This window comes from Malurus melanocephalus, unplaced genomic scaffold (assembly GCF_030028575.1).
Source record: "Malurus melanocephalus ecotype Western Australia unplaced genomic scaffold, MMel_1.1 scaffold_2, whole genome shotgun sequence".
Lineage (NCBI taxonomy): Eukaryota > Metazoa > Chordata > Aves > Passeriformes > Maluridae > Malurus > Malurus melanocephalus.
Window position 1 is genome coordinate 5,532,471 of NW_026623234.1, and position 24,778 is coordinate 5,557,248.

The 24,778-nt window shown below is 39.3% G+C and overlaps 1 protein-coding gene across 1 annotated transcript; it reads left to right on the forward strand.

Moving 5' to 3' along the window:
* The first annotated feature begins 24 nt into the window (after positions 1-24).
* Positions 25-24,778, forward strand: GANC (glucosidase alpha, neutral C). The gene is made up of 24 exons (XM_057366019.1): positions 25-222; positions 1,278-1,340; positions 2,555-2,663; positions 3,642-3,769; positions 4,306-4,488; positions 5,344-5,389; positions 6,745-6,811; positions 8,170-8,266; positions 8,845-9,025; positions 9,884-10,037; positions 10,542-10,777; positions 11,790-11,916; positions 12,790-12,869; positions 13,701-13,844; positions 14,252-14,348; positions 14,729-14,830; positions 15,262-15,505; positions 17,210-17,274; positions 17,794-17,870; positions 19,060-19,134; positions 19,511-19,624; positions 20,166-20,278; positions 21,768-21,871; positions 22,752-24,778. The coding sequence occupies exons 1-24, from the start codon at positions 194-196 to the stop codon at positions 22,859-22,861; spliced, it is 2,745 nt and encodes a 914-aa protein (XP_057222002.1). The 5' UTR covers positions 25-193; the 3' UTR covers positions 22,862-24,778.

Genomic DNA, 24,778 nt, shown 5'->3' on the forward strand with positions numbered 1-24,778 from the left:
CCCGCGGAGGGACGCGGTGATCGTGGGCCGGCGAGAGCGGCGCTGGGCGGAGCCGCTCCCGGCKCGGCCCGGGCTGTCACCGCCCCCGGGTGTCATTCACCGGCCCGGTCGCGCTCGGGGCCCTCGGTGTTCCCGGGTGTCGCGGCCGGCTGTCACCCCTTCTGTCCGCGGGGGTCGCTTGGGCAGCTCCGCCATGGAGGCGGGGACGCCGGGGGCAGTCAGGTAACGCGGCCCGGTGGGCGCTCCTCGGCCGACCCTCGCCCCGCTCCCGATGTTGCCGGGGTGGCTCCGGCGGTGTCCGCGGGCGGGCCGGGGTTGGGGGGCGGTGTGCGGGGCCGTGTCGGAGCTGTCCCCGCCGCCCTGCCCRGCACAGCCTTCCCGCGGCGGAGCGGGACATCGGCGGGGTCCGCAGCGCCAGGGGCAGTTCGGGCTGYACTGTGTGAAATGCGGCACCAGAGGCCCGCGAACTGGGAGCAAAACCCGAAAGGATGTGCATGTCTTCAAGGAAAAATAGGAAGRGCTAAGTGGTCTAAATGTTTAGTCATTGTGAGATCTCAGATAATAATCCAGGACTTGTAATTGTGGCTGAGCCTCAGTGGGTGCCGTCTGCATTTCCTATATTGCATGTCTGTAACTAATAAGTTTCTGTAAGCATCAGTGCTTTACCTGCCAGAAGCAGTACCTTATTCTCTTCCATATGTGTCTGAACCCAGCATGATCTGGGAAGTATTTTGATGATAAACACTACTGGCAGCCCTTTTTTTTCCAGGCAAATCAAAAATTTACTGCTATCTAATAAACCTAATAGTTACTTCAAGCCTAAAGATAAAATAAAGCTGTCAGCAGAACCATCAGAAGCCTTCCTCCTTTGTCGGTCCCACTGAAGGTTGAAGAAAAGGGTGCAGGATTTCTTTTCTGCGAGTCCTCCCCATTTCTCCATTCTTATTAACTGTAATGACTGGAGAGGGAGATCTGACTTTAAAATGCAAACCCCCAAGAATTCAGCCATGCYGAAATTCAGCTCTGTTAATCATGGTTTCAATCATTCCTCAAAATATTCCAAGTTTTAAAGGAAATAATTCAACATGAAACTAAATGTGTAAGAAATTCTTTCCCATATCTAAATACAGTAGTTCAAAGTCCATCACATTTTATGTGGCACCAGAGTTTTCTGCACTGTCCTTAATCCTGACCACTCTTGAAAAGGACTCCCATCATCTGATTATTTAGCAGAAATTTGATGAAAATTAAACGTTTTGTTTATCTGTGCTTTCTAGTGTCCAAGATGAGGCTGTGGACAAAAGCAACTTTAAGAAATGCAACCAGATTGCTTTTTACAGGTATGGAGAACTRTATTACTATTTTTAAACTAGGAATATTAAAAGATACAGGAAATAGTTACACATTGATTTTTTTTTATCACAGCAAATCTGCTACTCTTGGGATTTATCTTTCAAAGGTGAGCATTCTACTCACCTGTCAGCAAGCAATAATCAGCATATTTTAAAGCGCGTTATCTTCCATCCGAAATGTCTTCTGTCAAAATTCGAAAGGATCAGTCCTCTCATCTGACAAAGTCCAGCCAATATTGTAACTATAGRTGCACTCAGATGCAGGTTGCTCTCTTGATATGAATGTTTCTTGACTATCTGTAGATCAAAGTAGCAGAACACTCAATAARAACCATTAGATTGTGACAATAGCATACATGATTACAGTCCTGTTGAGCAAGTACCTTGGCCASAATTCAGTGCCAAGTCTGAATCCTGGCTCACTAGTCCCTTAAAGCTAACCTTATGCTGTCATCTTTCTCATCCCATTTCTAAATGTGCTATGTTTCAATCTTTCTTTTTTTCCCTTCATCCGCTATTGTGTTCTATCTTGTACTAACGGACTGAAAGGAATTATTGCCCATTTTTRTACCAGTTAGTCACTGACATACTGGATTTATTAATTAAGAAGTTTCTCTTTAAGGTAACCTCCAAATAGTTCATAAACCTGGACTTGCCATGGGGCATTCTACAGACAGTTGAAAGAACCTCTGTTTCAGGATTTCTGTCCTGAAAACATTATCAGGCCAAAAGCCATAGTCAAACAGTTTCCTCAGTATGTATTCAGGAGGTTACAAATTACAAACATGCAATGTTTCTTCACCCCARCATGCAGAAGCTGTTTATCTGGGAGTTGTGGAAATATGTGACAGGAAATGAAAAACAGATTATTCACTTGAAATTTCAGGGATCAATGAAAGAACAATAGTGCATCTGTGCAGTTAAGAATTGGACACYTGAATTAAGTCTATTATTACTATTACTAAAAACCTTATAGAGTGGTGATAAGTGCCTGAGCCCCTCTAAGATCTCATTCATAAGCATTTAGGTGTGTGCTCAGAACTATATTCCTTCTTCTTCCTCTTCACTTGAAGTGTTAATAATTTCATTTGAAAAAAATAATACAAAATTATTAAGTAAACATTTCTAACAATATTATGTCCCTCTGTATGATATAAGCTAAAAGAATTGGGGAGACCAAAAAAAATTTTCTGTCTTGACAGACGTCAGAAACTTCTACATCCTGGAAAGTCCTTGTATCGAGTATTGTTGGATTCAGTCACATTAAGTGATGAGAATGTCAAATTCCAAATTACTCATAAGGAGAATAAGGTGAGATACCACTTAGTGTAAGATGGAGATTACAGAAAGAGCAGTGAATATTGTCAACAAGATTACAATATTTGCAGGTTTTGAGACTCTTCAGTGAYAGATATTGGAGAGGTAATGCAAACTATCAGCCTAAATATGTACTTAGTGGTCATCATTTAATTTAAAAAAAATATTGGCTTTATGAAAAAAGAAAGTTCTAAATAGACCTCTTTGCATTTGACATGTTTTTAACTCAGAGTTTTCACCACTATTTTAAAATATTAAGTCCTTTTTCTGTAATGGAATAAGAGGACCTATATTCCAAAATCTCCTAACCATATCTTTTTTTTCCTTTGTTTGCTCAAAGGCAGTTTGTTGAGAAAAATAAGTCATCTTTGCATTTAAGATGACAAACAGGAAAAATATTGTCGTCTATTTCTCTAGTTCAACAGCCTAACAAGTAACACATTTACACAGGGAATAGGTAACTTAACCCATGCTCGGATTATGGGAGTTTGGAACTACAGCTCAGTTCCATGCTCTGAGCATCACACTGTGTACATACTCTGCATAAATGCATTTCCTGCCTCTGCTGTTAATCCTGACCTGCTTTGCAGTCAGCACAGAAAATGAACCATTTTTTAATCTAGATTTTAAGAAATATGAAAGACTGAAGTATGGCAGTGAAATTGTACCAACTTTGACATCAGTGTATACTACTGCTATTTTCTATGCTGCTTTTGGGGAGAGAACTGCAAAATGCTAGATATCAGAGCCTTGAACTTAAAGAGTTCACTTAAAAGGCATTGCCTTTTTAAAGAGGTGAAGTAGAGTTAGCTGGTRTATGGATGATGATTTTCACTCAACCATGCTAAAGAATATTAAATTGTAAAGCAGACGTGTTGGGTTTTGTTCCAGACAGTACGTGTTTGGTGTTCTGTGTTAAAAAGAAGCTGGTATTTTTTCATCCTTACCAGATTACTGTTTGTTTGCTCACAGGTTCTTCTACAAGTAGAAATTTATGAAATAGAAGGCAATATTTTCAGGCTTAAAATCGATGAGGTATCTCCTCTCAGAGCAAGATACAAAGTTCCTGATGTTCTTATAAAGGAACCTACCACCCAGAAGTAAGTGATGGGTGATTTAGGCAATGATTAGCATGATGATTTAGCACCATGATAAATTACACAGCTTGATTTCATTTCTTCTTCCTTTATGTTACAGTATAGCTGACTCTCCATAAAATGGTTACAGGGAGAGAAAATAAAAATGTCTGTGGTTAATTTGCTTTCAAAAAAATAATGTTAAACACATAGGAGAAAGTTTTATCATACTCATAAGAAACCTGAGACTTTTTAACCCAATCAGAAAATAGCTTGCTTGTTACGATGCATTGTTTTTATCTAAGGTGTTAGGTAAAATGTGAAAGGAATGGAAGCTGGATARTTTTCATGGCAGTTCTGTAGCCACTTTTTGCATTATGCAGTGGAACTTGAGCACAGCATGTATTTCTGGCCTTCTTCGGTTCAATAATAGCCTTAAGGATTTGTGTAATGTATGCAGATATTCTTAGCCCATCTTTGATATCAAATTGTTATTTACTTACAGTGGATTTCATGTGCTGCTGATTCATATAAAGCTGTTGTTGGTTTTCATTTGCCAGACTGTTCATATCYCACAAGGAGGCAGGTAATTTCGTTCTGTCAAGTGTTAAAGAAGACTACAAACTTCAAGTCACAGCAAACCCATTCCAGGTTGAGCTGCAGTCCAAGGGTGAGACTGTTATGAGCATGAATTCCAAYGGGTTGCTGTATTTTGAGCACCTACAACCACCTCCCAGTGATAGGTACAGTATCTGTCTCTCACTTCATTTTGTGTACTGGTTGTGCTGTAGCTGAAGATAAACAATTCTATGGATTTGCAATTTCTGAAAGCTTTTATGCACTGAAACATGTCTTCTCTTTTACTTCATAAGTGCAATAAGTACACAGTGAAGTTTTAACAAATTCTAGATCAATTAGCTGCAAACGGTTTTAATCCCTTGCAGCAGCCATGTGCAAAATGCTAACCTCATTAAATGGCCAATTCTGCAAAACACTGAAGTGTCCTGGTACCCCTTGTCTTTCTTGGGAATGAGTGATGGTAGTATGATGAGGTTATTAGTTTCATCTTTTTATCATTAAATTTACAATTTAAGTAAGTGTTCTTTGCTCTGTAAGCACTTGAAGTCAAGTTTTGTTTAACTTGCAATGTCCCACATAGCTGCAAGATTTCACAGATCAATCACACTGCAAAGTGCTAGAAGGATGAGAAACCACAATGCAGGGTGTGTCATGGCTAAAAAATGAGCATAGCAAGCATCTCTCTTATAGAGTGTTACTTTAAACATTGTAATTAACAGAAACCCCCAGCAGAATGATAAAGAARTGAGGATATTCTGGGTGGGTAAAATGCTGACACAGGTAGAAGTAAACATGAAAGGCCACCTAACTCAAATATTGAATGAAGGTTATTTTAAGGCATAGAACACTAAAATTATTGGTGAGTTAGAGCTCTCAACTATKATATAAATTTTCAGAATAGTCAAGCACCGAAACTCATACATAATGTATCAAGCAAGGCATGGTGCTATTTTGATTTTCTGTTTGAAACCTTGCTTGTGTTAACAATAAACTGATTTCTATGTATTTCTATTCACTAGAAAACCTACAGCACAAAATGAGGAGGCAGCAAGTGATTCCTCAAAGGTAACCCAGGCTTACTGCAATTCCAGCATGARTATTTTGTAAAAGAGAATTAAAATCACATGTTCGTTTTGCCTCATACTATGATTACAAATACAGTCTAACCACTTTCAAGAAGGACTTGGTATAACATATTGAGATATTTTACAAATTCATAGTTGAAGGRCGGTTTATGTGTTTTACCAAGCCTGTAAAAGGCATTAGTAAGGTAGATTTAGCACAAAAATGTTTTCTTTTCTATAGCCTTTCAATTACTAATTTATTTCTCTTTTGTTTTTTTATTTGATCTGAAACAGGTGTGTGAAAGGGAGTTTTTGGTGGTTTTTGTCATTTTCAAATTCCTCATTCATTACAAGGACAGTTTCAAAAAAAACAAGATCTTTTTACAACAGTCAAAAAACAGCTTCCACATACATTCAGGCTTATTACAGAAATAAAATTCTCTCTTGAAATAGACCAGGACCTGGCAGTGCATAGAGGCACATAGCAGTTTTCCCAGGGGCTGAGTTGTATCTGTGATATAATTTTAGCCTCCTGCAGAGCAGATGGCTGCTTACTCTGCTGTCCTGTTATAAATGGCAGGAGCTGTGCTGCCTTCAGCRTACTTATGTCTGAGCTCTGATTTCTGCCAGGGAAGTCACACAGCTGCAAAAGGCCACGTCCATTTATTCTGGGATGGATGTAGAAAAGAAAACTCTGAAAGACACTGCAAGAAATGGAAATTCTAGGACAATGAATGACAGAACACAAGGAGGCTAAAAGTATCAGTTACAGATGCTCCAGAGTGTCTGGAGATTTTTTTCTGTTGTCTGGCCTTTGCTGTTTGAGGGAGTTGGTTAGTTTCTGTTTGTGTGGGTTTTTTCTGTTTGGTTCTATCCATGCAATTTGCATTTCATAGATCATTTAACATCTAGAAGAAACATTTTTTACAGTGAGAGCAATCACTCACTGGAACAACCTCCCCGGGGATAGTCCCCATATCTGGAGGTTTTTCAAGATTTGCTTGGACARGCTCCTAGATAATCTCATCAAGGTTTCATTTACCACTAAAGAGTGGATCAGACGATCTTTTGAGGTCCCTTCCAAACTGCACTATTCTATGATTCTGTCCAAGATCTCAGATACTACTTTTATCCTGTAGTGGTAGCAGACTACATGGGCACAATGTGTGTGTGTCAGTTCTTGAGTGTAAATTCCTGCAGCAGAATCTGAGTTGTGTTTTGGATTTATTTACATTAACCATTTTTGTCAAAAAAAGCAGTTCACAGTGTATAAATCTCATGTGAATAAACTTACTTTTCCTAGAAATACATGATGCRAGTTATCTTTTCTAGGCTTAGCTATTTCTATTTGTGCAGGAAAAACAAGAGGATCTAGGTCTCTGGCAAGAGAAATTTGGTAGTTTCTTAGACATCAAAGCTCATGGTAAGTCTCAGGACACTTCTGAAAACAGTTTTGCTGTTTTGTATATACCTGTGTTCATTCATATTTTTGTCTGCTTTCTCTTTAGCTGCTTAGTGGTTATCAACGTCTCGCTCATTCCTGCTTTTCAGTTGCCCTAACTTTGTTTTAATCAGAAATCACTGGTGGGTAACAATTTGACAGAAGTTCTGCAATCATTAGATTTCTGTTCAAGAGGGAACATCACATTAAATGTGACCCATTTCATGAACTCACTGTGTGCCATTTCTGACACAGYGTTAACACCATCTGCATTGTATGACTGTACATGTTTACATTCTTTCCTTTTACTTTTCTTTTTTTAGTGTTAGTACCTAAAATTAATTTCACTGTAGTATATTCTCATGATATATAAGAAATCATGATATCTAAGCATTAATAATTGTTAGAAAGAAATCCTTTTGAAATGGGGACTAAAAAAGGAAATACTGTGTCATCTTGAGTGATAGGAAGTAGGTTATAGATACATGAGAGTGGTAGCTCAAATACAATTTAAATTATTAGTTACCATTGTGTTGTGTATTAATTTGGTTGGCTTTGTCCATTACCACTGTTAYGCAGACTTTTATAGCAACCAGCACTATCCAGCAGCTGCAGGAGGAAGAGGGAAGTGTGAAAACAATTCTTTTTGGTAACAGAAACTTCTTCAGTTCACAGTCAAGACACAGAGAACCACAAGCTGTTGCCCTTGATGTTCTGTAAATGTATCTGTTGTATCAGGCCAGCATCATGTTTTTCTGTTTTCTGTGTGAGAGGAATAAAGTCCATATGGTCAGATTCTGATCCTGAAGCCACTGCTTGTCAGTCTGCAGGATCTCTGGCCGCCTGCCAAAAGTTGCTCTGGATTCAGTAATGYGACAGGATGATATCACTGGCAGGGACTTTTGTGCATGCTACTCCCCTGACTGAGGCTGAAGGGCAGTGGAAAACAGGCAACTCGGACTCTGAAGTCTGCTGTGCTGCAAGTTTGGCTTTTAGGTACTGGGACAGAAACAGAAGATACTTTAAGCAGTTTCACTACAGGATATAGRRGCGATCAGTGACTACRTGGATTTGGTTGTTTKTTTTTTTTTTCTATAAAGTGATTCATTTTATCTTCTTAAGAAGTTGAAAATCAGAACAAATACAATAAAATCTGACCTCTGTAGTAATAATAAATAATAATGGAAGTGAAGTCAAAAGGAAGCATGAAAGAGTTAATTATTGTAACATTAAAACCTATTTTCTTTTGCTTTATCCAGTTAGGTTGCTCTGCTCTGTTGCTTTCAGATAAGCCCAAGAATGGAACTCTGCATTCTTATMATTTACTGTTATTTCCACAGGTCCTACTTCTGTAGGCATTGACTTTTCTTTACATGGRTATGACCATGTTTATGGAATACCACAACACACAGAAACACTTCTTCTCAAAAACACCAGGTAAAGGTGTCAGATTGCTGGTGAATGCAGTGTCTTTTTTTTTCGAAGAGATCTATAATATTGTATTAATAATTTAATGCAGAAAACAGCTTGAAATATGTATATCATATAGTATATATTTTAGTTTTATGAAACAGCAAACTGAACTGTAACCCCTGTCCATGTGGACTAAGTTGTTCTGCTTTCCCTACTGTGCGATTTCATGAATGGCCCCTTCTGTTCTCTCTCAATTTTCTGTGCAGTTTTTTTTCTGAATTGCAGGATTGGTCATATTTTGCAGAACTCATGGAAGAGCAATTCCATGGGAGAATGAGAGGGATCAGAAGTAACATTTTAGGATTTAAAGCAAATGCACAGTAGTCTTATTGGCAGCAAAAATCTTGTTTGATTCAGACAGCGAGGACCAAAGCCAAGAAGCAGGAATCTAGGCAGTCCATATTTCAGCTCAGGATACTAAACAAAAGACCATAACACAGAGCACTTACTGAGTATTCACCAGGTTTAGTGGGATGGCAATAGAGTTAAAATAGACCTAGTCCAAGATACTTACATGTAACAAACACATCTGTTTGTCCTAGCGATGGTGATGCCTACCGGCTTTATAATTTGGACATTTTCGGCCACAAGATACATGACAAAATAGGCATTTATGGTTCAGTGCCACTTCTCTTAGCACACAAGCCTAACAGAACTTCAGGAATCTTCTGGTTGAACTCTTCAGAAACGCTGGTGGATATTAGTACAAAGGCAGTAGCTGAGGTGAGAGTTAWTCACTTTTCTCAGAATTTAATAACAAAAGAAAACACTTCAGGATGGGGCCACCAGGAATATAACAACACTATTGGAGATTTCTCTTTTGCTCACTAATGAAGAATTGTCAGTCCCTTCCTCCTGTCCTCCCTATTACTAAATTTGTCATATTAAACCACTGAAAAGAACAAACAGATGACTCCTTTCAAGAGCCAAGTTATAGATCTTGTATCTTAACAGGTCTACAGGAGAAGGCAAAGAGAAAATATGCAGAAAAAATCTACCCGGGCGGATGTAGCAGGCAGAAAAAATGGTGGACAAAAATCTTGATAATCACTTGGATTTGAGGAATTTTTATGAGTGTTTAAATTCTTGGAATTGCCACACATTTCTGCTTAGCAGGCTCATTCTTCTGTTGAATGTAATTGACCTTCAAGAAACATAAAATGTTCAGGAAAGGAATTCACTCAACTCTTCAAACACAAACATACGAATTCTGTTAAAATTGAAACAATGCCAAAAAATCAAACCTTGCTTTTCCAGCACTGCGTTATGTGGTTACTTTTTTTTTTTTTACTTATGATACAGATATTACTCAAAGATCCTACAGAAGATGCACAGTCTTTAATTATGGAAATGTTTTAATTATTTTGCCATTCATTACCCACTTTTTCTCAGTAACTATTACTCTACTTTCTGTAAGCAGTATGCAAGGTAAAGGATTTGTGAAGGATATATAAGAAACAATCAGTGTGTATTCCTAATATCTGCCAGGTATGTTAGTGAATTTTTGTGTGTTTTCCTCTCTGCTCCTTCACTGAACAGAAGTTTGATAGAGATTCAGTTTTACCTTGTTTTCCTTCTAAGCACATTGCATCCGCATCTGCTGCAGAGATGGCTAAGCAGAGAGCAGTTCCTCTAACTGATGTACGCTGGATGTCAGAAAGTGGAATCATTGATGTTTTCCTACTGATGGGACCCACTGCATTTGATATCTTCAAGCAGTTTGCACAACTGACAGGTACTAACTCACACAATTGGAGTCACTTACCTGGGAGATTCTCTGAGGARCATGCTGTACCCATGAGTGGGTCAATGTTTACCAAGCCCATTGTGTGCAGGAGGCCAGTTGTTCCCAAGCTGCAGYGTGAAGATCAAAGGCTTGTGCTCTGTGAAGACGGGACTCCAGCTTTTTTGTTTTCCCTGACATTTGCACTGGTCAAACTTGGCTCTAATTGAGAAGCCAGCATTACTGCTGTCTTAGTCTGCACTCTTTGATGAAGAGATGAAACACAGGGACTAGAACTGCCAGTCAGTTTCAAGACAGGCCACCTTATAATGTGGAAAGACTGAATTTATAGAGTAACATGTACTGGAGACTACAGAAAGATAGGCAACTCTCCAGTGAGCCCTTTAGGGAAGGGAGCAGAGATGTTATGCAGGTAGATATGCAGATAACTGTAGTCTCTAGATAAAATCTGAAAGGACATTGACAGTTTTATCTTCATTCATRTACTCTTCCTAGGCACTCAAGCCTTGCCCCCACTTTTTTCTCTGGGCTACCATCAGTGCAGGTGGAATTATGAGGATGAGCAAGATGTCAAGGCAGTGGATGCTGGCTTTGATGCACATGACATTCCTTATGATGTGATATGGCTGGACATAGAGCACACAGATGGCAAGAGGTATTTTACTTGGGATAAACAGAAATTTCAGAACCCCAGAAAAATGCAAGAACATCTCAAGAAGAAAAAACGCAAGGTAAATAATATAGCAGAAAGAAAGACAATATTTCTCAGTAGCGTGAATCTACCCAGTCTAGCTTTAACCAGCGTACTTCAGATACTGGAAACAGTTTAACTACAACAGAGTAACAGACTATGTTGCCATCTGGTGAGCCTTCCAGCCTGCAAGCTATCTTGTTTAATTTAGTTCCCCTACCATTTTATTATTTAGTAATTTATTCTGTACCCTGACAATGCAGCTAAATTTGACCCATGTGAAACTCCAACTTAGAAGAACCAGCTCAGTGCTGTCATTGGTGAACACAGCAGAAAATTTTTCTTCTTAACACAAGCTTTTGCCATTGATAATTTCTGTGGTTGCATCAGCATTTCTTTGTTTCTATATTTCTATTTTCTTTGGTTTTTTTATTTCTATTTTTACATCTAAAATATTTTCCTCAGAATTATAGAGGTATAGAGGCAGTATCTCAAAGTTGTAGAATTGCTTAATACTTGATCTTTGCCAAAAGTCAATGAACAGGGGACTGTTGAAATTGCATTCAAGTTTTAAAATCTCTCAGTTGGAGCTACAGTACTTTCTCAGCTCTGCAGCAAAGCAGCAGAGTGTAACTGCAACATGCAATACCTGTTGCTGTTGTGTGCTACACAAACTAAAATTAATTGAAGTGTTTTAAGGCATATAGTTTTAAGCACGCACATGAACAGTCAGATATTTTCCCATTCATAGAAAACAGCAGTAAATTAAACGTAGTGTTTTTAGGGATTGGGGTGCTTGTCTTTATCTGAAACAATGGGTTTTGTCCTTTATTTCAGAGCAGTGAATTCATGTACTCCTTGTAAATTCAGATCCTGTACATATGCCTAACACAGTATATAAGAARACTGGTATCTGCTTTTTAAAATTAGTGACACAGCTATCTTCTTTACCTGAAATGAAGTCATTCTCTGCCTTTTATCAAAAGTGAACTCTTACTGTTTTGTTAAGCACAGTTGATGCTAATGATGCTTTTATTTTCTTACCCTGGCAGCTTGTGGTCATTGTTGATCCTCATATTAAGGTTGATCCCTCATATACCCTGTATTCACAGGCAAAAGATAAGGGATATTTTGTGAAAGACAGAAATGGGCAAGATTTTGAGGGCATCTGTTGGCCAGGTAAAAAACACTCTGTCCTTATATTTTAAGCTGTTTATTAAAGAAAATTAGCAGAATAGTTTAATTGGGATCCATGGAAACAGAATAGAAGTCTTATATTCCTTGCGGTTTTTTGTAAATATTAAGAATTTCAAATACTTTGTGTTTTTTTTGCTGTAGTCATGTTCTAATTGCCTCCCTGTATAGCTACCTCTGTTGTAACTATTGGATCTGCAGATAGTCCCAGTGCTTAGAACTAAAAAAGTTGAATACAGAAGTACAGTCTGGTCTGTTGCAGTGAGCACAGCTTYTGTAGGCTGGATGAAATTCAGTGACCCCTGATATTGAAAACTTTGATTCAATAGTTATATAGTGATTTGACATGTTATTTTTCATGAGGAGAGCTCGTTGCGGAGAGGCAAAGGAGGCTTTCCCCCTTCTTTACAGACAGGATGCCCACAATCCTGGCAAAGGAATGATTATGGAAAAAAATCAAGGACATGTTATAACTTCTAGTAGCATGACAGGATGTAGTTATTCAGCTTCTCAGTGTCACTTTCCTGTCTGAGCTTGGAATACCAGGGATATTGTCTCTCCCTGACTTCTTGTTCAYGTGAACATATTTCAAAACTGCTAGCATTCATCCTTAAATGATGCTGAACTTCAAACCTCCAGAATCTAGGTCTGTGGACCTTCAGAAAATGGCAGTGGTTGTACCAAGTTCCAACTTGGAACAGTCAGCCTGGAATTTGCTCTTGAACTTTAATTTCAGAAAAAATAGCAACGACATTATTGCTGCCTATGAAAGGCATTGTAGCTTTAGGCCATTGTATTTAGGTACAAAGACAATGTTCTTAAAATCAGGTAAATAATTGGGATCTCCCRCATCCACAGGTTCCTCTTGTTACCTGGATTTCACCAATCCTGAAGTGCGAAAATGGTAYGCAGATCAATTTGCCTTCAAAACATACAAGGTTTGTATTTATTTACTCTGATCTACAGATCCCAGAAAGCCTGAAAAGGGAGAAAAAAGAGAAGATACTGTCTAAGCAAGTTGTTGGTCTTTGTAGTTCTATTGTTGCAGTGTAGAGGAAAATATCTTGATAAGCTGAAGTTATCTACCCTGAGACAGTTGGAGCCCATATGCCATCAGTGAACATGCTCACTTAGTTGCAGCTGTAAAAGGGACAAACTGCAGGCATTTTAAGAACCCATAAACTAAAACAGCTGCTGCTATTCCAGCCTTTACTACCATTACAGCRCACAAGGACAAATGTGGGAGTGTCCTCTCACAGCTCAGTCACTTCATACTGACCTTCCTGCCTAGTGCTGAAAGAGTCTGGGTGACCATTACTGGACACCCCCTCACCCTGCCCCAAAGTTTTGGTTTGCAGTAGAGTTGCTGAAACCACTTCTTGAGTAGCCATGCATAGTAGGAATTCCCCATGCTGCTTTTCCTCTCCAGCTTTTCACCACTRGCCTTCTCTGATTTTTTTCCTTATGGCTGTTTTATATTTCTCTTTTCCCTGCCTCTTTTCCCTCACTGGAAAGCAGGAATAGCAAATGCCTACTGAATTTTGTTAGGATTGCAWAAATCAAGTGGGCTTGCAGGCTGCTACCCTGACTGGAAAGGCCTCTGAGAGGGATGGCAGTTTTCAACTGAACTGAGAAGTGGAATTACCACGTCTTGCTTTTCCACTGCTGTTTCTACTCATACCCCAGACTGATTTGACACCCACTTGAGATAAACACCTTAAGTCACAGGAKTGGCTCTGTCATGACCTAATTGCAACCGTGTGTCACAGGCATCCACGAATATCCTCTTTGTGTGGAATGATATGAATGAGCCTTCAGTCTTCAAAGGGGCAGAACTAACAATGCAGAAAGATGCCGTGCACTACAACAACTGGGAGCATCGGGAAGTACACAACCTCTATGGATACTACCAGGTAGAGCACCTGGAGACACAAACAGCAGTTATGCTCATGGAGTATAATGTMGGGTACTGATGTGGTACTTTACACAGTAGTAGGCATTCTGTAACCTTCATCAAAGACTGAAACTCTGCTGTGCTGGATATTGCAGTATTCGAAATAAACTGTGATTGGTTACAAGAAAATGTGACAATATTTGTGCCTTTCTACCMTAATAATGGTAAGTTACATTGGCTGTGACTATACAACATCAATATTTTTTTGTTCACGTATTTTCTAATAAGGATGTGTTACTTAGTAACATTTATTATTTATGGATCCAGATTTCTTAATTCTTCTGCCTTAGATGGGCTAAAAAGACAATGTAGAAAAGCCCCTAATAAAGAGTTTGTCTTCCTGACTTTTATATTCATGATTTTCAGCAAATGGCAACTGCAGAAGGACTCATCAGACGTTCTTCAGGAAAAGAAAGACCATTTGTCCTCACAAGATCTTTCTTTGCTGGATCACAGAAGTATGGTAAGTAAGGATTAGCTGGATGCCTTCCTTGATGCTTTGTTCTACTWAGTTTGATGGATAGTAGTCTAGAGAGGACAGAAACTGTCTTAGAAATAGTGGTGTGGTAAGCTCATAAGAGTGCAAGGGATTGAAAGAATCAGGAAAGGCTGGCAAGGTGTGTACAAGTCAAAGGCAGAACAGCAACCTGTATCCTGGGACAAGCCAATACCCGGTGTTACTGTGTATTTCAGGAGTATGCATGTATGATGAGGAAAATGGTTTCAATGTACAGCAGTTCATAAATTGTTCATGATTATTCTTGTCTTCTTTCCTTAACTGCAAGCATAAACTGAGGTCTACATTCAATTTTYCTGTATAATGCTGAAATTGGGTATTTCCAGGGGCAGTGTGGACTGGAGACAACACAGCAGAGTGGAGTTACTTGAAAATATCCATTCCAATGCTTCTTACCATCAACATGGCAGGGATTTCATTCTGTGGAGGTAAAGTGTTTCTCACTGTGCATAAATGGTGTCACCCAACTTGTATTCCCAAGSTAGATTTCAACACAGGYGGTGGAAAGCTCAACAGCCCAGTGYATTTCCAKGTGCACTAACTTTTATGCAATGTTTGTGTCCCATCTGGAGCAGCAGTCCTCAGGTGGGTGTTCTGTAGCATCACTGTGACAATCCTCYGTCACTTGGAAAGTCACTCACTTAGCTTTCAAAAGCTCTCTTGAGATTTTTTTTTCTAAAGCCTAACTTGTTGCACCAGTTTTTCACTCTTATTTGGACAAGCAGCCCAACAGCAGAACAACGAGCAAACTGTGAAACGCATGGATTTATMCACTTGGAATGCTTGTTAGAGGAGAGCTTCACATTTTCCAGAACAATCTCCAAAAATGTGTATTTTTATTTGTCTGCGCAATATCTAGCTGATGTGGGAGGGTTTATTGGAGATCCAGACCCAGAATTACTTGTTCGCTGGTATCAGGCTGGAGCCTACCAGCCCTTCTTCAGAGGTCATTCTAACATGGAGAGCAAACGGCGCGAACCGTGGCTCTTTGGGGAGAAGAACACCCAGATCATCAGGAGAGCCATTAGAGAGCGCTACGTCCTCCTGCCCTACTTATACACTCTGTTCTATCGGGCACACACGGCRGCCGAACCCGTCATGAGGTAAGAGCGTGAGTCAGGAGGCTCAGGGGTTACCTGCAGGAGCTTACTTGGARAAGGGAAGTTAAATTACCATATCTTACTTTTGTAGTTACTCCTTTGAGTATTAAAAGGGAGAAAACCACACAGAAATTCTCATAATACTGAATTATTTTTTCATGCATTCTGCAAGCTTTRTTAGGGTTCTCAAGAGGAAAATTATGTACTGAGGTTTTTTCCAAAATGACACCTGGAACACACTAATTCAGTAAACACTTCACAGTCTTTAAACACATTTTTAAAGTASTGTGGACTTCAAACTTCTTGTCATGATAACATTTATGGAGTAGTCCAAGCAATACATAAAACAGYGCTTAACAGACTCTAAACTTGTTGACCTAGAAATGCAAATATCATTTTATCCCTCATGAAAATATTTGTTACAGTTTAATTGTTATTGTTATAAAATCTTATTTCATATTACTAGTTTTATCATTTCATTCTGCAGTATTCCTTATAATGTGTCTTTTAGTAGAGAACTTAATAATCTAGAACACAAATGAAATTAGAAAATAAATATTTGTTCTATTGCTCTCTAACCTCTTAAAAATGTTCCTCAATGGAAATTAATGCAGCACTTCTTTCAAGAAGAGATGAATGTCTATAATCTCCCTGGTATTGATTTCTGTGTCTTTGAGGTTGCCCTAGAACTGTTCTTTTGCACACATTTACCTTTACTTTTTGTTATGCAGATACATCTCGATGTTTTAAAAATAAAAAGGTCTTTTAGACAAGGGCTGAGTGGTTTGAGTTTTGAAGATGATTTGCATTACAGACATAGTGTGAGTGTCTGCACGTATGTAGGTAGTAAATGCACCTGTTTTATGCTCTGACATAAGCAGTGGATTTCTGTCTTTCTTGAAATGATACTTTTGGTGACATGTGAGCTGCCCACAGTATGAAACCACACTTCTGTTGTGTTTAGTTTGCAGCAGTAGGTACAGAATTAGAGAGGAACTATGACATTTTTCTCACTGAGACAAGCAGAGTGGAAAATGTGTCTCCTTAGCAAGCACATGAGCAGCAGGGCTGCAGAGACCAAATGGATACCTGTGCKTGAGCCAGGCTTTTGTGTGAGGAAACCCACACCCTGTCTCTTAACAAGCTATTGTCATAATCTCTCAGACTTTAAATATACAACTCCTGTTCATAACCAGATGGTTATTACACTACCCTTTTTTGAGAAAGACTGAAAATGAGCTCCTGGTGTAGGTTTTTCAGGTGTGGCCAGGAGGAGACTTGCTATAAAAGTAGCAGTGAGCTATTGAGARCAGGAAAGACTGTGCTGCAGGGACTAGCTCATCAGGTGCCAGCATTGCTGGCAGACTGGAACACAAAGGCTCATTCATCTCTCTTTTGACAGAAGGAAGGTAGATGTAGTGCCAGGTTGTAAGAAAGAGGTCAGGAGGGAAGAAAATGAGGCTACAGGATGTACAAATAGATTACTAGAGTGTCTTAACCCTTGCTGTGCTGGGGACTCCCATCAGTGACTCAAACGGGTACCTTGAGTCACTGACACAAAAGAGGACCTTGCCCTATCTTCAGTTCTTGATAATTGTGCTTTGTAAAGAGAGGGAGAAAATGGAGCCTGAAAATGCCAGAAGGATTTGAACAGGTTGATTGGAGAGGAAAAATTTAACTGAATTCCATTGTCTTTCTTTTCTACAGATCTCTCTGGATAGAGTTTCCAGGGAAAATGGAAACTTTTGATGTGGAAAATGAGTACATGCTGGGTAAGCAGGTGTCCTATTCTCTGGAATTTGAGTTACATCTTTTTGATGAGTTGCATGACATAAAGAAAACATAAAAACACTGCCCAAGATCTTTAAAAAATGTAACTGAATGTAGAACTTGAGACCTTTTTAAGGGACCTAATTTTAACAGCACTTTGAAAATAGGGGACATAGGATATGCAAAAACTGAGTTKTATCTCACTAGTAACTTTGAAAATACATGGTTGGTCTTGATCTGAAACATCAAGTTCCCAGTAGCARTGAAGATCACAGTCTGCTTCAAAAATGGCAGAAGCGAACAACTACCACCCAAACATGATTGGTTTTTACTGTGGTATGGCTGGCTGCTGAAGTCAGTCAGCCATCAGCTCCTCACATGCCTTTTTGTCAGTGGAAACTAAACCTAAGCATATGATGTGCCTAAGCAAGCTCCTAAAATGGCTGTGGGAGGTTGACACAGRTTCTGCTCCAGGGAGATGCAGCCTTGAGGACCACAGCCATGTTTATGTTTTGCTCCAGGAAAGGCTTTGTTGGTGCATCCAGTCACAGAGAAAGAGGCCAAGACAGTGACAGTTCTGTTTCCAGGGTCAGAGGAGGTAAGGATATATATGAATTGCTGAAATGTTCAGTAGAACCCGAAGAAGTACTTTATGCAGAAACCTTCCAGCTCCCCCTCTTATAACTGCTGAGCGCTGCTGCTGTGCCATGTCTTGGCTGGCGATGCTGCGCCACTCTGAACCCTTCCTTCCATCTTGATGCCCTTCTTGCTTGGCTCACTGTAAATTTACTTTCTTGTTTTTCAATGAGCTGCTGCACAAATTTCAAGTCACCTACAGTTTAAATCTCCCCTCAAGGCTTGCTGCTTCTCATCAATTACCACCGAACAGCTTCCCTAAATTGTTAATTTCCTTTTTTCATGTATTTCTGCTTGGGTTAAACTTCTCATTTTATGTGGGGAAAAAGGGACCTTTGAAGAAAGGTCATGAGGGAACCTGTGGGGAGAGAAAATTTTAAAAAGACAGCCTGGGACATGTATAGCAAAGACTGATACTTACAGAGATCAGTTCTTCTCTGAAATAAATGTATTCATCCACAGGATGGCACCGTGGTCCACTCCTACAAATTTAGCTACAGCAGCTGTGAAGTGGAGGAAGGGAAATTATTTGGAGGAAGTAGCTGCTAAGGGAAAGTCTGAGACTCTAGAGAGTAAGCAGCAAAAGGTCTATGAGACCATGCAGAGCCTTGTGACTGCACTAATGCACCTGAGGACACTTAGAATTCTTCTCCGTATAAGGAGAAAAAGAGACAAGTAGAGAAAAATATTTTTATCAAGATCTCTATGGCAATTGACTGCTTAGCACACGTRAAGCAGTTAAACCTGCTGGCAGGTGGGGTGCATGAGAGATTCASATGCAGCTCTCTTTTGTTACCTGTTATTGGCAGCTTTGTTGTTAGTATTCACTTCAGTACAAATATGCTTTTTCAAGAACTAAATTTTTTAAAAAAAACTTAAAAAGTGTTTCATTGTTTTGCACTTCCAGATGCTTTAAGACATGCAAGACATTATGCAACCTGTACAAAAGGTCAGATTATTTTTGTGCTTCAGAAATGATAGTTTATTCTTTTCATTCATAAGGTCATTTAATTTAAAAAGTAWGTGCTTTTTCTTGCATATTAAATATATTGTTACAAAGAGTGACAGGTTAAGCAGGAGAGTAATTGCATCTGCAGAGGGAACAGATCTTGGCATATGTGTATTGTTCATTCTTTTTTCATTTTTTCTAGATTTGGTATGATTTCAGAAAATTTAAACGAATGGAAGGTGCAGGCACAGTGAAGATCCCAGTAACACTGGAGAATGTATGTTTATGTTCTAAAATGCTACTTGCATTGACCAGAAGATAAAACTCCTAGCTTTTGTTTTGTCAATATTCTGAATCAGAAAAGCRTAATTTCAATTTCCTTGTAGAAATATAATCTAAAATGCTTTTGTAGAAAAATCCCATCTTCTTTATTGTTGGATTGAACACTACTGTGTCCTGGTGATAAAGTGAGGTGATACAAGGGTGACTTTTCCAAGCAAAATTATTTTGCTTATACACCTACTGAAAGGTGTATGTATTTATGGTAAAAGTTCATTTCTGAGTTTTAAGCAAACTTCTATTATCTCTGATCCTTGTTAAAATTACATTATCAGACTATGGGAACTCCTTTACCCTGGCTTTGTTTTTTGCAGATTCCTGTGTTCCAGCGGGGGGGCACTGTGATACCTCTGAAGACCACAGCTGGAAAATCCACTGAATGGATGACAGATATTTCTTATGAACTCCAYGTGGCCTTAGACACAGAGGTACTTTGAAATAGTGTTCCTTTTTTACATCTTTTCTCCATCTGACCTTTGCTGACCTTTGTAGGCCTTTGCTGCCTTTTCAATCAGCATGATGGCATCTACATTTGAGTGCCCAATGGCTCTTCTGCATTCGTGCTGATTGAGGGGACTGTCACCTCTCCCTCACTGTTCCCTCTACACGAGACTATCTGAGCAAAGAAGAGGCAGAACATTTTTCTGACCTTTTTCAGCCCTTGTCTAGTCCCTTGGAGGAAGGAGCAGAGAATGAGCAAGCCACTAACTTCCTCTTGGGCACAGAGAGGGAACTTCCTACAACTGTGTTTTCTAATAAATGAGGTGACACGTGGCACCTGCATCAGTTTAAAAAAMCAAGATGTCCAGCAGTCTCAAAGCTGGATTGGCTGAGCTTTCCAGGGATACAAGTTGCTACAGAAAAATGAACATACACCTTCAACATGAAGCCTAACATATAGTGAATCAGTTTCATTATTCAACCCTCAAAGCTGCTGTTAATTTGTGTTCTCTCTGGTGTGTTTCACAGGCCTGTGCCATAGGTGAGCTGTATGTAGATGATGGGCATTCATTTCAATATCTCCACAAGAAGCAGTTCCTGTATCGGAAATTCACTTTCTGCAAGAACATTCTCTCTTCCAGGTAACAGCAGTTAGTTGTTGTTTCCAGCAGCACACTGTCACTGGAAATGCCTGTTCTAGTTCATGAGGCCTTCTTACAAGTGCAGCAGTGTTAGTCTATTGCTTAGCCAAGTCCCAGAGTGTGTAGGATCTGTCATAAAACTGCAGAAGTGAACAATGTTCTACATAAGTCTGAGGGCAGTAACACATGAAATACTGAATTGTGTCATACTGTTTCAGTCTAGTCAAACTAGAGATCTTGGAGATTTAGTCTGAGGAAAGTCATTAGAGAGAGTAAAGCCTATCAGAGGGACAAAAGGAGATAAACCAGGAGATTTGCTAGTAGGCAACACCTGGAGTGTCTGTGTTTTCTAATATAATATTCACTGAGAGGATGGTCACTCACTGCAACGTGTTCCCCAGGGGAGGGTCAAGGCATCAAGCCCACCATAGCTCAAAGCACCTGGATGATGCTGTTAGTCATATGGTTTAGTTTTAGGTAGTCCTGCAAGGAGCAGGGAGTTGGGCTTGGTTCTTATATGTTTCTTTCAACTTGAGATATTCAATGCTTGTCTGGTGAAGCAAAACCATACCATTGTAGTCTCACAAAGTGATCAACAAATTCACCAAATATATTAGCATGAAGAAAAGCACTTCAGGAAAAGGAGGTACAAGGGGATATCACCTGCAAAGCTCAGTGACAAAACCTAAAAGCCAAAAAGATCCTGGTAAGGAAACAGATATGTCACTATAACACTTTTGCTATTAAGATATGTTGTACGCAGGGCTGTGTAATGCATAAGTGGTGATTCTATAGGCATTTTTCAGTTCTTCAAGGTTCAAAAATATGCAGGAGGTGGTCCTAAAGCTACAAAATTCAACACAGAGCAAAACTAGTTTAGCTCATATAATGTGGTTAAAAGTATACTTCATATCTCTTTATCTGAAATATGACATCTGAAAAGCTTAAAAATTCAGGATGGGAAAGAAAAATGTTGCTAAATTGCTAGCAAATCTAGAATTTGGAAAAAAATAATTTTGAGATAAAYGATACAATGTTCTGTTCATTATAAAAAAAAGTTTCATTTTGATTTTAGTTTTTTTAGAGCTTTTTAATAAAATTAAATTATTTACAAAATTAAACATAATTTTGTCTCAGATTTAAATATCTTACTTGAAAAAAATGTTAAAATTAGCTTTACATTTCTATTTAGGAGTTTTAACTACTGCTTTCTGAAAGTCCAGAACTTTTCTGGTTGTAAAAGCCATGCTTTGTGCCATAAAATAGCTTCTCAAAATGTTTTTCTTCTGACTGTGAAATCTACTATGCAGTGAAAAATTAGCTGACAATGGGAGAAAGTTTTACTTGTTTTTAAGAGAAAGGTAAATAGAAGAAAGGAAACCAATTCATGCAGCTTTYAGAATGAGACTGAAGTAATAATATTTGTGTGATACTGTACTTATACTGATGGAAAGAAATTACTGTATATGAAGACATTTTCTTTTTGCAGCTGCGTAGATGGAAGCGGACAATACCACACTACATGTGTAGTTGAACGGGTGATAGTTCTGGGATTTGGAAAGCAGCCCACTTTTGTGACAGCCAGTTCCAAGGGTAATGAATTTTCTGTTTCACTACAGTTTTCTGAAATTCTGTTGTTCTTCTGCCATTCACTAGAGGTGTCAAACTGACAGGGCTATAAAGGAAGTGTTACAGAATAGGAAACATCTTTGTTTAGCTTTCTTTGCTACCTTTTTGATATCAAGGACAGAATYTAGTGAAAGGAGCCAGCAGCTATTCACCACTATTACTACATACAGAACTGAAGAATAGGGGCTTTGTAAGGCGATAGATAAATCAGTAAAAGTGTTTTGGAATGACAGACAATGTTATCCTGCACAGAACAGGAGCAGAGATGGTGCTTCAAAATGGAGGCCCATTGGCTCAGGTCTGTCAGCCTGTCTAGTCTAGAACAGGAAACTTGCAGACAAACCCAGATTTACTCTTCTGTTTCCATGCTCATCCACAAGCTCTGGAGTTCCTGACTATATGGGGATCCCTAGAAGTTGGATATGCAGTAGCACTGCATATATGGATAGGCAGTAGCACTTACAGAAAGAGCTTATGGTTTCTACTTGCTTTCCAAGCCTGTCCCTTCASTTTGAGAGTCATGGGGAAATGCACTTTCTGCCTCCACCTGTCAAGGGTGCTTGGAGAAAGACCTGTGCAGAAACCAGGGTTATTTTTTTTTCCGAAAAATCCTTGAATAGTTCCACAGTTTGATGTATCACAGTTTGAAAGATCAGAAAARAAGAGTTACTGTCTTACTCTGCTGCATTGTTATGTGTATGCTGGGAAGATTCTGCTTCTTTTTTAATCATTCCTTTCCACCAGTGGCAGGGACAGTCAGAACTAAAAACTGTGGGGAGTCATGTGCAACTGTTTCAGAAGGATTCTTCTTAAATTAAATAGAAAACTTTCTTGTCCTCTTCAGATGGGAAAAAAGAAGAAGTGGTCTTCACATACGATATGAAGACCTCTGTGCTGACACTGGGAAACTTAGCCCTGAGTGTGGATGCTGACTGGGAGATCTGTATCAGCTGAAAGAAGACAAGTTCTTCAGAGAAGCTGTACATTAAGAGGCTGAGGAGAAATAAACAGGGACAGCTTCAGATGTTCACTTGAACCTAATAAAATCAACAAACGTATTTTCCACCAATACACCCAARCTAACATTTCCTACTATTTTTCTTYTAAAGTGCTAATTTAAACACGGGTAACTTTTCTATTCAGCAAAAATAATAGCAYCAGGATTGTATCTTTGGGGAAATTAAATACTATTTGCATTAGGGTAGCTTCAGTTTGGCATTAAGCTTCAGTTCTGCATTCACTTGCAATAAAAATCATGAATTGATGGGGTGATATTTGTGGCTCGTTGGCACAGGGCTTAATGTAGTGCTTGAAAATCCCACCGTTCAGAGACTGGAGCATTTGAGAAAATCTGGGCCAGTTTGACAAGCAGCATCAGCAGATRTGACAAACACAGAGGTTATCACCTGAGTTCTGCCTGCCAGCTGCCTGCTGAGACCAAACACAGAAGGAGCCACCCAGTGCGATCACAGACACTTCTGTTTTCCTTAGGACAATGCAAAATCAGCTGGTCTGCACAGGAAAGTAAACAGCAGGCTCGCCAAACAGCTCAGGCATTGGAGGTGAGGTTTGGGTATTTGTGCCAGTCACTTGGTCAATAGTAGAAGACAGTAATGTAGTAGTGCACAAGGCTCTCCARCAGCCAGCTTTGAAACTTGGATTTCAAAAAGCTGCTATCCTGGCTTAGGATAGCAGCTGTGCTCACACAGAGCACATGTTATTGTTCCTCTCCATCTGCAAGTACTGCTTAAAAAAAAAGTTTTCTGTTAGGGAAAAATTGGCACCGATGATTAAATGTCATTGATTAAAGCCAGCCCAGTGGAGGAGCTATGCTTTTCCATATCTTCCAGCTCTTGCCAAGGTTTGGCTTCCTTTACACAAGTTTTAGTGATGTCACTTTTAAGTATCTGGCTGAGATATAGGATAGGCATTTATGAAGCAAATTTTAATGGGATTAATGCTGCCTTTAGGCATCCCACTTTATYCTTATTCCTCTGTTCTGTTACAACTCAGTTGAATGTTCCCTTGCTTCCTTTTTCCACCATCTCTGCAAACAAAACTGGTGTGTCCTGATGCTTGGTTCCCTTGCACAAGAGACATCCTGAATCTCACATCCTCTACATCCTGCCTGTTCCCTCCGGCCTTTCCATATTRGATATCTCTTTTCACAAGCTGCCATTGCTGCACAGTTCATTTACCCTTTCCATTTGCTACACTTGTCAGCTATRTTATTTTAAAACCAGTTCTGCTTTGAGTCAAACCTGAACATGCCATCAGGTGGGTTTCTGGTTTTTCTGCGTTTCTATTTCTGAAAACAACAGCAAATTAACTCATAGGAAATAGACAGGATGGTCACCATTTTTGCCAGCTAAAGGTAAAGTAACATTGCTAATCCCCCCCGAGCTTAGTCAGTCATTCCCACCTGCTGCTGTTTGTCCTGTGCAGGGCAGATTTCTGGGAATAGCAAAGCGTGGGAGAAAACTGAGTACTCTGYTCTTGACTACTCAAGCGTAGTTTGTTCCCAGCAGACCCTTAGGTTCCTTCTTTTTTATTCTGCAGAGGTATTTGTCAGCTCCTTTCAGGAGACAGTGTGAGCCTCCCCTCCAGGAACTGGCAGCATAAATACTGTTGTGCTTAATGCACACATGTTAATCCAGGTAGAACAGCAGGAAGTAGATCCTTTACTTTTGTGGAAAGAGAGACAGACCCTATTTTTSTATCACCTTCTAAGCTTTGATTGATTGGTTTTTTTTTACTATGTTTAAGCATATCAGTGCTTCTAATAGGATATAGTTATTGTCTGGGGCAATTTAATGAAATATTTTAACTGCTATTTCTCAAGTTGGAAAGTGAAATAAAATTACCTGCCTT